The sequence below is a fragment of the Thunnus albacares genome, chromosome 17 (genome assembly GCF_914725855.1).
Source record: "Thunnus albacares chromosome 17, fThuAlb1.1, whole genome shotgun sequence".
NCBI classification, from domain to species: Eukaryota; Metazoa; Chordata; class Actinopteri; order Scombriformes; family Scombridae; genus Thunnus; species Thunnus albacares.
This window is the reverse complement of record NC_058122.1, coordinates 4,342,277-4,356,151: the sequence shown is the minus strand read 5'-3', so window position 1 is coordinate 4,356,151 and position 13,875 is coordinate 4,342,277. Positions and strand designations below refer to the sequence as shown.

Here is a 13,875-nt window from a genome sequence, read left to right as displayed (position 1 = left end):
CTCATTCAGACAGAACCAAACACCAAGTACCAACCTTGCTGCCTTCAGCATCAATAAAGTGGATTTTGATTATGAGGGATTGTACCAGTGTCAGTTTCAAACAAGTGTTTCAGGTCGAGACTTTAGCTCTCCCATTAGTGACTCCGTCAAGCTCTCTGTTACTGGTAAGTAAATTAAAGGTGGAAATAAAACAGGAAAAAAACAAAAAAGAAAAAAAAAAACAAGAAACGCAAAAAAGTGTAATTACACCACGGTCTTAAGTTTTTTGTGCTAATGCTGTGTTAAATTGTGGGAAAATGTGGTTTATTAAGGAACTGAGGTGTGAATCCATTTGATACTGGTTTCTTAGGTGTTAGATTCCATTCAGAATCAATTCTTGATTCAAAACCGATTCTCGATTGAATGAATATAAAAGGGGACACTATTTTCACTCTCTTGCTCCAGTATACTGTGTGCTGAACCATTCACTGGTGTCATCAGTCCACTTATGACTTTCTCATCACCTGCTCCATTTCCTCCCACTGTCCCACTGGTGTTTTCTTTCTCAATCTCTCTGGCTCCAACATCATTGAAACCAAGCCAGCCATCAACCACTCAGCCACCTTTAACTTCCCTGTAGCTGAGTATGAACACCAGGGACACTACAATTGTGTCTATGAAGTCACATGGTCCACACGGAAGTACACTTCTACACAGTCTACACTGATTAGTGTCAGCATTAAATGTGAGTACACTGTAGAATTGAAGCTAAGCATTGTTGTATTTTATGAATAACAGCTCAATGCTACTGTTCTTAACAACCAGACATCTGATGCTAATTACTAATGTACTGATGTATTGTGAACACAGCTGAGCTGAATGTTATATCAGATCAGTAAAGTTTTAGTTCACCACTGAGATTCTTCAGCCTCCAGATTTGACATTTATCTGAGCATACAGCTCCCACACAGTACCCAGAGAGGAACTCTTGTTACCTGAGTGAAAAAACATCACTGCCGTTATCAGCTGTCGGTTTCACTTCAGAATCAGCTGGCCCTCGTCTAAATGAATGAATGAATTTTGTCACTTTTAAATAACAGTAGGGAATAGAAGGAGTGAAAACTGATTTTTTAAAGTAGGCCTATACTTATTACAAAAAATTCTACCTTTCTGACAAGATGATGTCAGGTCATCATACATGCCCATAAATGACCATCATTCTGTAGTCTCGAGGTTGTTCATGTTGTCCACTCACATATTCCTCTTTTGATTCAGGCTTGAACATGTACTGAGAAGTTGACATTTCGAGTAAAGAACAAGAAAAAGATGTGAAACCTTACTACTATTATTTGTTTACATAGCTGGCAGAAGTCTGCCATGCTGCGGCTTCCAGAAGCCGACCAATCAGAACAGAGTGGGCTCATCGGTAGGGGGGGCCTTAAAGAGACAGGAGCCTGTTTCGGACAGAGGCTGGACTGAAGGGCTGCATAAAGGGCCAGTGTAAGATAAATAAGGAGATTTATGAACTGTACATCATGGAAAGATATTCCAGTAAAGTCTCGAAATATAAATATAGTGCTGAAAATGTGGATCTCCCCTTTAAAACTGGTGCTGGAGGTGGAGTATTAATATTCATCACCTGAGTTTTGAAAGTGTTGAGGAGACGCTCAGAGCTGGTGGCATTATAATACACAGACATCATGCACAGCCTGCTGGAATCAGCACAACTTATTCTCTCCAGTGAGAGAAGTCATCATATTTAGTGATATGATGATTGTAGTTTGTATATCCATGGTTACAGTGCAAACAGGAAGTGCTAATAGCTCATGCAGCATAATTTTCTATGATGCAGATTTGCCAAAATTAAAAGGTGTAAAACTAGCAGCTCAGGTGTGGCCCACACCTACGTCACCTGCTCCATTGCACTTCCTGTTTACATTATCTGAAGCATGACGGGATAACGGATGTTATTATAGATAAACTGTCAAATGTTCTTCCTCCTACAGTGCCGTTGTTGCTGCTGGTGTCCTTAGTAGCTGCTTGGGGTCTGCTGCTGCTCTTGCTGGTCTTGTTGGTGAATTGTCTGACCCGCTGGAGAAGACAACGAGCCAGACAGCCCAGAGCACTCGTCATGACTCCAGGTCTGTGCTCACATTGACACAGTTCATTACATAAAAGTGTGGCTGTTTGTTTTTCATATTTTTAAGACACACTTTCATCTAAGTGCTTGTTTTTCACAGTATGTAAGGAGTTGCTGGATATTTGGAGAAGTGATTTGATACTTTGGTTTGATGCTTGTGTTTCAGTGCCTGTCAGGAACCATTGTGAAGATGAGGAAGACAAGGACGAGGGAGTCTGTGAGAATATAGAGCCTGCGGACACCAGGAGGAAGCAGAAAGAGCAAGCAGGAAGAGTAGAGGAAGAGGAGAGTGAGAATAATTATGTAGAAGCTGAGGAGGTTTTTGTTACTGTAAACGGCAACAAACCAGAAGAAAATGATGAAAGTGACTATGTAAATGTTACCCAGCCTTTAGCTGAACAAACTGTGGATATGTTTGGAGAACATCAGAATATTTATCAAAAGACTTAGGTGTCTTCATGTCAGGCTACGTCCTTTCTACACTGTTATCTATTTACATTCTTTGGTCATATCAGCAACTAAGCAAGTACATAGTGTTCAGTGAATGAAAACCTTTTGATATAATCTGGAAATATACCAAGACAAAAGAAATAAGTGACAACTAACCAGTCAAACGAATCAGGCAGATTTCTGTGTTTTTAAAATGCTGAATGATGTTGAAGACAAGACAAGGTGCAACATGAGTACAAAGTTTTGTGAGTTTTTGTGTATCCTAAAGGCCTCAAACGTGTTCCTAAGATGAAAATTGACACACAAAATCCAAAATGGCTGACTTCCTGTTTGGCAAAAAAATTTCAAAAAATATGTATCACGTCCAAAAATGATGAGAGCAATGATCCCACCGAATTTCATGAACATCCAAAGAACTTTATCCCAACATGACCCTGCTTTCTGGGGGCACTATGGAGCCCCTGGCTATGCCCTGAGTCCAATTTCATCAGTTCTGACATGTGTGCCAATTTTCATGAGTTTTCAAGCATCCCAAGCCCCTAAAAATGCCAGCCATTTATAGGAAATAGTGATCCTGGTGGCGTTCCATACAAAACACAGAAGCACACCTGCACTCAAACAGAAAACAGAAGAATGTCATTTTACATGAGATCAGAGAGTTGTGATAGATCTCAGGTCTTCAGGCTTGTCATTAGGTTTGCTACAGGAAAGCAAAATAACAAAAAGCATCCTCACCAGATGTGAATCTTATACAGTGTGTACAGTTAGAAGACCATCACTTAATGAATTGTAGTCTGTTAGCTGGTAGGAAATGTACTGCGGAAGAAAAAATTAAGTGTTAGAGACTATTATTAGAAGTTTGAACTGAATTAATTTATTGCACTCTGAACCAGTGTTGTAGTGCTCCAGTCCAATTCAAGTCCTAATTTTCAGGACTCGTGACTCAACTTGGACTTGTGCACTGATGACTCGGACTCGGACTTGTTAATTGATAAAGAAGTAAAAGTTTTTTTTGTTTGTTTGTTTTTGTTAGTTTTTTGTAATAGGCCCTTCTAATTTGGCATAAGATATTAGCTATATTAATTAGAGGCGCACTGATCAAGTGATAGAAAACCCTCCAAGATATGTTACTGACTTTAAAAGTTAATTTTCAGTTAGTTCTTCCTCTTGTTGCTTCACTTTGTAGAATGATGTACTGTATGTGCAGAGTTATAAAGCTGTTTTCAGCTTTGCCTACTGAAGGAGGAGTAGAGCATGATTTATGACGAGTATGGAGACAATCGTGATCTAATATGCAAATACAAGTGTGATATTGAAACTTGAAGCCTCCAGTGCACATACACACTGACTTTTCAGTGAAGTAGGAGACATCTTGTGTCCATCAGTTAAACTTTTGATATTAAACAATTTCCATATTCATAGATTCTGAACTTTTCAATGAGGGAAAAGGAATGAATGTCGTTTTAAGGCATTTTAAGACATTTTTCAAGAATTTTAAACTAGGTAATTGAACTTTTTGTGAAAAAAAACACGAGATACGAATAATAATTTAAACGAGTATTTTTATTTGCCTTAAAACATGTCTGGAGGGGGATCTTGAAACCTGCAATAACTGATTTCTCTGACCACTTGGGGGCAGCGGAAAAAAACTCTTCCAAACTTACCTCTTCACACCACATCAGTACACATGCTGGTAGGGCAGTTAATGACATGAGTCTCAATTAACCTCACATTAAAAGTCTCAATGTGGTTTGAAACAAGCCATTAAATGGAGGTTTGTTTTAAAACTACATATATATAATGACAAAAATAGCTACAACATAAACAGAAAGTCTATACTGATCTATACATTACTAAAAAGAAAACATCGAACATTGAAAATGTTTTATTGCCCTCATGTATGTTAATGGGGTGGACAAAATATTAGGAACACATTTCAATATAATGCATTCCAGTACACCATCACCACCAACTACAACCTCAATAATAAACATAAAATACAATAATCACCATTCTGACAATGTCAAAGCAGAATTTATGGCAGAGCTGTCATATTGGAATTCTTTAGATTCTATACGTGTTCCTAATAAATTGCTCTGTGAGTGTATATGTATACATATATTATTAATCTCTTCATATTAACAATGGAGAAATGAAAATGCATCATGTGAAATGGTTTGCTCCTTGACAAACCCACTGAGAAAGATCAAGACTGTCCTCCCAAGCGAAATGACAAGAGTTGCCTAAAAATGACATGTAGTTAAATTTATGTGACAGATGCCATCTAGCGTGGCATGCATGGAGGTATTAACCCAACTGTGGGCTTTACCAAAAGAGACAACTCTTCCTTTACCTTTTCCAACCACGATTGTCACATGTCCAACCGTGAGTTGGGAAAGTTTTTAAAAAAAAACCTAACTACGATTGTCCCCTAACCTTAACCCTGTGGTTATTATGGTAGGCATGACAATGAAGGTAACTTTGATTCACATTTCTCTACCCTTAACAATTTGATCATTTTAACCCAAAACATTAAAAAAATTCCTCAATAAAAAGTAAAAAGTATAAAAAGTGGGTTTTGTGCCTAAACCTAATAAGACCTTAACTGTAGTATTGTCACATCATAAAACATTATTTTTTAACAATGAGTTGTAACCATTTTGGAACGCACAGACAAATGTTGTCCTGCCGATTACTGCCGATAGGGGTGCCAGATTAGAAAACGCCCATATGTGTAGTCCTGGAGCGCATGGAAAAATGACTTATTTGGTCAACTTGTTAGAATGATCACAATGACAGTTTTTCCATTATACTGGGTTGGTTCACTTTAGCAAACCAAACTAAGCCAAGCCAACCCACGATGAAACACATCTCCACTGCATCCTCACTTAGTGGATAACTTTAGTGAGCTGCACTGCAGAAACAGCCACAGTGAGATATTTGAACAGCACATCCCCAGCAGGTAAACAACTTCTTTTACCTGCCATACTGTGTAATAGAACACTTGCAGCTTGCCAGCTCGACCTGAGTGCTCCCGGCATGGCTTGGCGTGACTACCCCAAAAACAATGAAAAAATGCCCAAACTCTACAGTTTCCCTCAGCGCTATGGAGACTTTTAGCACCTTTTAGCTAATTTTTTTGGTTTCATGGCCTGTAACTTCACTCTCATCAACCATGTCTCCAGACACAGCAGGCAAGCAGAGCTAAAAGGAGAGTGAACATTGAACAATTCCCAGGTTGCCAGAATCATGACTCCAAATAATTGCTAGTGTTGCTCTGTGTCTGTTGGATGTGAAAATAGGCAACTCATTACACATTAGCCAAATCAATTTTATAAGATGATAATATCTTAACTGTTATATTTTCAACTTGTTCTGCTGTCAAAAACCACAATTAATGGAGCCAAAGTAAAAAATGTCATCCATCTCACAAATGCATATGAATATACACATCCATTTACACATATGCATACATATGTGGGTGCATAATTAGATTTTCAGATATCATGTCTTCTGAAATGAAAAAATGAAAGAGAGATAGAGAGAGAGAGAGAGAGAGAGAGAGAGAGAGAGAGAGAGAGAGAACAGCGGTTATTTGCTGGCAGAGGGTTACACAGGGCCAGCTGTAGCCATTTTGGTGCCCTAGGTGAGATTAGGATTTGCATTACTAAAATAAAAGCTTGCACCACGGAGATAAGTTCCAACATTACTCTGAGTAACAACTAAATAGTTACACACATGCTCCTAGGGTAGGTGTCACTCATAAAATGTCACAGAACTCACTGATGATAAAACAGCAGTTTTTCTGCCTCACAGCATCATTTTTTTTCATTAATTGCTGCCATTTTACAACACAGTAATCCAGTATAAACCTAATTTATTGATATAATATGTCAATATCAATCTAGTTTATTACAATGTGCAACAATGCCAAGTGCCTCATGCCAGCTTATACATAGCTGGTGCAACCCAGTGCAGAATTCTATGTTTTTATGGATATAGCGTTGGTCATTGAAATTTCAGAACAATGTCTTATGTTCTAGGAAGGAACAGTTTCCAGGTTCCAGATAACTAGCTACTGGCTTGCCATTCAGTCTCATATCCTTCAATCTGTAACATTATCTGAGTATAGCAGCTATCGTAGTATCATTATCTAGCACTAGCTTTATTGCTACTTAGCTAGCTAGCTTCTACAAATGAAACGTCTAACGTTAACATAACACAATATACTTCTATATTGGGCTTTATTTTCCTCCTCCTCTTTTCTCTGTTTTCTTCCTTGTGCACCTGAAGGTTTGGACCTTTTCATTATGAAATAAAATGTGAATATCTGCTTCTTGACATCTCCTCATGGACTTGAGCTGTGATGCACATCAGCAGTGTCCCACTACTCTCTTTCAGTGCACATAGTTCAGGTGGAGGGCAGATGAAAAATTGTGAGGAACAGGGGTGCAAAAATTCTTTTCTTTATTTGTTCATTTGTTACCTCAGGAAAGAAAATGAGGAAGGGCGTCCACTAATGAAGTTTTATTCATTTATTTATTTATGTGTTTATTTAATTATTTATTTATTTATTTTTCTTTGAGGGTGACCAGTGCCCACCAGACAAGGTGGCACCCAAGGTGAATGCCTATATGGCCTATGGCTTTAGCCAGCCCTGGGGCTACAAACTGGGAGCTACACACAAACTAATAAGAAAGTAAATAATTCTAAAGAAGTAATACTCCTCCAGGTCCACAGTCTTTGAGGAGCTGAATTTTGTGTTAATGATAAGTTTGTAATATCTGAGCAGGAACTAGTGCTGGTTTCAGTCTGACTTTCCCAGCTGTAGGAGAGAAGCAACTGCTGTCTTTGTGGCCTCGAAAAAAATGTCAGTGTTAAAAACATGGGGATGGGCTGTGAAATGCTAGCCCACAATTCCTCTTAATTTGCTTCAGTGCAGCAAATGAAAGTGAAATGTGTCAGTGAGAGAGATCCTATCACTGCTAACACAAGCAGTACACTGTAGTGCTGCCTTTCTGTGTCTGTACCAGCCCTCCTGAGCCCAGATGCTTCTCTGCACTATTTGCATGAACCAGGATGTTGCTGGTTTGTGGTGAGTAAGACGTGCTTAAAGATGATCTGCTGTTACTGGCTGTGTGTGGCTATGTGACCTCTACTTCTATTTTGGCTATGTCATAGCTACAGTATATCAAGGGCACAATTACTAACCTCAGTCTGTTCCACCTCTGATAGTCTTAAACAATAAACTATCAGATTATGCTACTGTGAAGGTTCTAAAATTGTACTAAATGCTTTGTTACAACCTGTAGGAGCCAGCTGGAAAGTTTACAATTTACTAAAAATGTTAACTTGTAGGTAAAAGTGGTGTATGTGTATTTAATCATACATATTCAGCCTTTCAGATAGTTTGCTGCTGAGATATTCAGGTTGTAGCTGCAGGTTTCCAACATTACTGATTAAAATATCTGTACATTTGCTGGTTCAGAAAACAGAAAACAGATTTCACAGCACCTGTAGAAAGAGGTAGACAAGAGCAGACTTCTAAGTGTGGTATGAAATGGCGGTGGCCTTGTTAGTAACGCTGGGTCACTACTGTACATAAGCCAGTTAGCCAGATATGTTAACATTTGCAGTTTATGTTAGAGCAGACAAACAAACTCTTACATTCCTCTTTCAGTTTTTGCCTTTGGAAAGGATGAAAAAAGAAACCTGTGGTGGCTCTGAGAGCTGCAACATAGAAAACATGCAAATAGACAAAACAAAAAGCAAATGAAGAAAACATCTTCACCAATTTGACAACACACATAACATTCTGAATAAAAAGAGAAACAAACAAAAAAATGCTGCAAATTGAGAAAACACAGCCAAAAACAGAAAAGTGTTACAAATACAGAAAGTTACCTGAATGACAAAAATGCCTAAAATGACTTCTTTTTTTGTAGTTCTCTTTTGATGAACAATTGCTGTCAGTGTTAATTGTGGTAACAAACACATTATTATCATTACTATATTAATATAGCTCTGATATGAGACATACACAATAATGCTGTTATTAATGAGATGCACTTGTGCTTACATACATGCATTGTTTACTGTGAATCCCTCATGATATTGCCTCTGAATCCAGCGCTGCCACGGCAGACTCCACCACTACCAATAAAAGCCACTATATAGAGAGAAAATCTCTTAAATATTTTGAATGGCTGTTGCAGAAAAAATGCAGTCCATAATTAGTATCAAAAATGAGGTTTGACTTCATTACAAAAATCTTAAGTATTAAAAGTTTAAGTAAATATAACATATAGTAAAAATGTGGAAGAAAACATACACAAGACATAGGTAATAACTGAGAAGTACAGGGCTTGCTTAAAAGTGAGTTTTGTACACAAATGTGTTGCTTGAGTGCTGCAACTTTTGCTCCTTGCACATTATGGTTCCAGAATATTTAATGTGAGAAGAAGAAAAAAAAAGAAGCAAATTACCAGAAAGAGAAAGAGGAGGTGATCCAGGAAGGACGAGCAGTGTGAATGTTTCTGTACAAGGCGGTTTTTAGTTCAGTTTTCTGTCGTCGGCTCTGTCTTTGTACAGAGAAACCGTTGCTATTTGACCCTCATGCATTTTCTAAAATATCGTTCTAAACAACTGTTTTTCTGTATACAGATTTTAGAAGAAGGAAGACTTTTGGAATTCACTTTAAAGATTCTTGACTTTGTTTTATTAAAATAGGAACCTAAATCAGAAAAAGGGCAATTTTCATCTCAGCACTTTTCAGCTTATATAATGAGCCATGTCGTGTTTTTTCTTTCCGATAGTCTATCTTCTCCTCACCTCAACTTCAACTGCTTCAGGTCAGTACATTCCTCTGTGTGATGCATAAAATCCTTTTTTAAGAGTTTACTTCGTTTGTAAAATTTTGTGTGTTACGTCTTTTGTGCCTGATAGGTGATCAGATCAGATTAGCTGGGCCTGGATCCACTTGGTGCTCTGGAAGAGTTGAAATCTATCACAACAACACCTGGGGAACAGTCTGTGATGACAACTGGGACTTAAATGATGCTGAGGTGGTTTGCAGACAGTTGACCTGTGGGACAGCTGTAAGTGCCACTAAATATGCTCTTTTTGGTGAAGGAACAGAACAAATCTGGCTTGATGATGTGAGCTGTTCAGGCAGTGAAAGGTCTCTAACTGAGTGTCAACACAGAGGATTTGGGACAAACAACTGTGGACATGGTGAGGACGCTGGTGTCGTCTGTTCAGGTGAGAAAACATTTTAATCACTTACATGATATACTGCATGTTATAATAATATAAAAACAGACTGATTGGCAGTCTGAGGGGCCATGTGACACAATGTTGATCACCTTAAACTCAAAGTGTTACATACAAGGAGGAACCCAGTTGCAAAATGACTCTTTTCTAATTTAGCAGAAAAGCTACACTGACAAGATATTTATAAAGTCTGTCGTCTGTTCAGGTGAGAAAACATTTGAATAAAGTATTTAGAATAAATGTAAACTTTGATTTATAACAGTTCTGTCATCCAGTCAGTGTGGCTTGTGATGTGTGTCAACACCATTCAGTGGTGAAAAACAGCTGGTAACCACTTTCTGCAGCATGTTTTCAGCATTGAATAGCAGAGTAGCAAGTGTGAAATGTTTCTTAATCCACTGTTAATCAAACTGTAAGTGTGGATCGAGCATTTGATAACTGTGAAAAGCATTATATCTTACTGGCAGTTGTGACTATAGTAGTTTGTTTCTTCAACAGTCTGTTTGAGTGATACCAAGCAGGAATATTAATGACAACACAAAATGTTTTGCACCAAAATATTTTCAGTCATGTATGTAGTACATACAGCCTGCCTCTGTCCTTTCCCACCAAACCAGACCTCAGGCCTCTTCACCTCTTCCGCTTTCTTCATGCATCAAGGCTGTAGCACAAGATGTGAGTGTGTGTGAAAAGAACATCTGATAGCACAAACAGGACTAGATAAGGAAACTCCCTTGCTGCTTGTGTACAAATCTGTGGCTCTGGTCCCAAATACTGTTCAACTCTGACATGCTTGTGCCATATGAGCCTCCGCACATCTGGGGCTGGCCTACTGGCTGTCTCAAGAGTTAGAACAAAACACAGTGATCTTTCTATTTCACTTGATTTGAACTGCACTGGTTTTTAAGTACTTTGTCTTTTTTTGCTTTATCTTTTATACTTTTTAAGTATTTTATCTTTTGTATCTCTTGTATGTGCATTTCCACATTTTAATTGTAAATCTTTTACCTTTACTGTATTTCTCTTACTCTGTAAAGCACTTTGACTTGTCCCAGTGTATGAATGTGCTATACAAATAAAGCTGCCTTGCCTTGCTTTTCATTAGAGCCTCTTTTCAAAGCCCTGCTGGTTCAAGGCTTCTGAAATAAAAAAACAAGTAACAGAAACTCTGACACTGTTTCCCTCCAAGATTCACCAAACTCTGCCACAAGTCTCAGAAAACCTACTTGTGAAATGGATAATATAATATCATGTATTGGAATCGTTTGTGCATGTTCATATTACTAGTGGTTGGTTTAGTGTTGATGATATATGTTGATGATATCTGCATGTATCACCCTTTTTACTGCTAATAATGTTTGCTGTCATTTAATAGAATCAATAATAATGGTTTTGGTAAAACTGCTCCAAGATACACACACAAGAGATACTTGTTCTATCCATTAATAGTTTGTCTTCTGTATTCTGTGCCTTATAGGTGATCAGATCAGATTAGCTGGGCCTGGGTCCACTCGGTGCTCTGGAAGAGTTGAAATCTATCACAACAACACCTGGGGAACAGTCTGTGATGACAACTGGGACTTTAATGATGCTGAGGTGGTTTGCAGACAGTTGACCTGTGGGACAGCTGTAAGTGCCACTAAATCTGCTCTTTTTGGTCAAGGAACCGGACAAATCTGGCTTGATGATGTGAGCTGTTCAGGCAGTGAAAGGTCTCTAACTGCATGTCGACACAATGGATTTGGGACACACAACTGTGGACACGGTGAGGACGCTGGTGTCGTCTGTTCAGGTGAGAAAACATTTTAATCACTTACATGATATACTGCATGTTATAATAATATAACAACAGACTGATTGGCAGTCTGAGGGGCCATGTGACACAATGTTGATCACCTTAAACTCAAAGTGTTACATACAAGGAGAAACCCAGTTGCAAAATGACTCTTTTCTAATTTAGCAGAAAAGCTACACTGACAAGATATTTATAAAGTCTGTCGTCTGTTCAGGTGAGAAAACATTTGAATAAAGTATTTAGAATAAATGTAAACCTTGATTTATAACAGTTCTGTCATCCAGTCAGTGTGACTTGTGATGTGTGTCAACACCATTCAGTGGTGAAAAATAGCTGGTAACCACTTTCTGCAGCATGTTTTCAGCATTGAATAGCAGAGTAGCAAGTGTGAAATGTTTCTTAATCCACTGTTAATCAAACTGTGATGTAAGTGTGGATCGAGCATTTGATAACTGTGAAAAGCATTATATCTTACTGGCAGTTGTGACTATAGTAGTTTGTTTCTTCAACAGTCTGTTTGAGTGATACCAAGCAGGAATATTAATGACAACACAAAATGTTTTGCACCAAAATATTTTCAGTCATGTATGTAGTACATACAGCCTGCCTCTGTCCTTTCCCACCAAACCAGACCTCAGGCCTCTTCACCTCTTCCGCTTTCTTCATACATCAAGGCTGTAGCACAAGATGTGAGTGTGTGTGAAAAGAACATCTGATAGCACAAACAGGACTAGATAAGGAAACTCCCTTGCTGCTTGTCTACAAATCTGTGGCTCTGGTCCCAAATACTGTTCATCTCTGACATGCTTGTGCCATATGAGCCTCCGCACATCTGGGGCTGGCCTACTGGCTGTCTCCCGTGTTAAAACAAAACACAGTGATCTTTCTATTTCACTTGATTTGAACTGCACTGGTTTTTAAGTACTTTGTCTTTTTTGCTTTATCTTTTATACTTTTTAAGTATTTTATCTTTTGTATCTCTTGTATGTGCATTTCCACATTTTAATTGTAAATCTTTTACCTTTACTGTATTTCTATTACTCAAGAAAGTGTAAATTATAAGACACTTGGTGTCTACTCTGCAGGCGCTGGCTGCCACCTCCGGCTTCAGCTTCAGCACCGGCTGTTCGGCTGGGAGGTCCCCGGGGCAGAGGGAGAGCATTTGCCAGGCAGCACTTTACATGAGAGGTTTTTGCTGCCTTCAGCAGAGAACCATTAACAGTGAACTCCACTGAGAAAAACTGAAATAAGTCCACATTCACCTACAAAATGGGTGCCAAATTAAACAGTGACTCCTAACGTTACTTTATTGTTAAATGTTGTCATCCATGTCGCCCATTTTGAACTGTGTATTTTTATATGGGAGTTCAGCATGAGTGTTGTTAAGTTGTTGAGGCTCAGAGTCTGTTCAGTTGGAGTGTGCTTTCAGTGACTTCAGCAGGCACGCCTCCAGCGTTTATGAGGATCCTCATTGGCTATTCAGGAGGAAGTGTCAAATGCGGGAGAAAAGTATTTGATCCATTTGATCCATAGATGTGAACTTGGGATTCACACATAAAACTGATTTCTGTATGAACTTTTTTCACCTACAAACAGATAGATGTGTAACTGCAAACCGTTTTTGTAGTTGCAAACCTTTTTTGGAAATCTTTATGCACTCACACATTGGAAATTATTTGTACAAATCTTTTTCATTTGTTCACAGAATGTCATGCACAGCTGTAGATCTCTGTGGATTCAAAAATTAAATCTGTTTGTTCAGATACTTTTTACACATTCAAACATTTGAATTCATTTGATCAAAACATTTTTACACATTCACACATTTGAATGTATTCATACGAAATGTTTTCACATGTTCATATATGGTGATAAATGGCTACAATACTTATGACTCTAATTAAAGCCCATACCAGAGTGGGCATTAAGGAGAAGCCTCAGAAAGAGGCTGAACTGAGGGGCTGCCAGAAGAGTCAGCATAAGATAAATAAGGTTTTTTTGAATTGTACATCATGCAAAGATATTCCAGTAGAGCCTCAGAATATAAACATAGAATTGAGAATGTGAATGTCCCCTTTCAAAACTCAGGTGATGAGCATTAATACACTGCCTCCAGCACTAGTTTTAAAGTGTTTAAAGCTCGGTCTGAGCTGGTGACATTATAATAAGATTTGTGGTGCATACTTAACTCACCCACTCCATGGCACGACATCAGCCAAAGCATGATGGGATATTAAAG

At 38.4% G+C, this 13,875-nt stretch overlaps 1 protein-coding gene and 1 long non-coding RNA gene across 2 annotated transcripts in view; both read left to right on the top strand.

Annotated features, from left to right (window-relative positions):
- The first annotated feature begins 649 nt into the window (after positions 1–649).
- Positions 650–2,454, top strand: LOC122967215. Its single transcript, XR_006398557.1, has 3 exons — positions 650–724; positions 1,986–2,120; positions 2,286–2,454. It is a non-coding gene; the product is annotated as an uncharacterized LOC122967215 (long non-coding RNA).
- Positions 2,455–9,114: 6,660 nt separating this feature from the next.
- LOC122966811 (deleted in malignant brain tumors 1 protein-like) overlaps positions 9,115–13,875 on the top strand; it is a 49,336-nt gene continuing 44,575 nt past the window's right edge. The window contains exons 1-3 of the mRNA XM_044331143.1: positions 9,115–9,420; positions 9,515–9,829; positions 11,319–11,633. Coding sequence (XP_044187078.1) covers positions 9,360–9,420; positions 9,515–9,829; positions 11,319–11,633 — 691 coding nt within the window. The 5' untranslated portion in view covers positions 9,115–9,359. The remainder of the gene's footprint in view (positions 9,421–9,514; positions 9,830–11,318; positions 11,634–13,875) is intronic.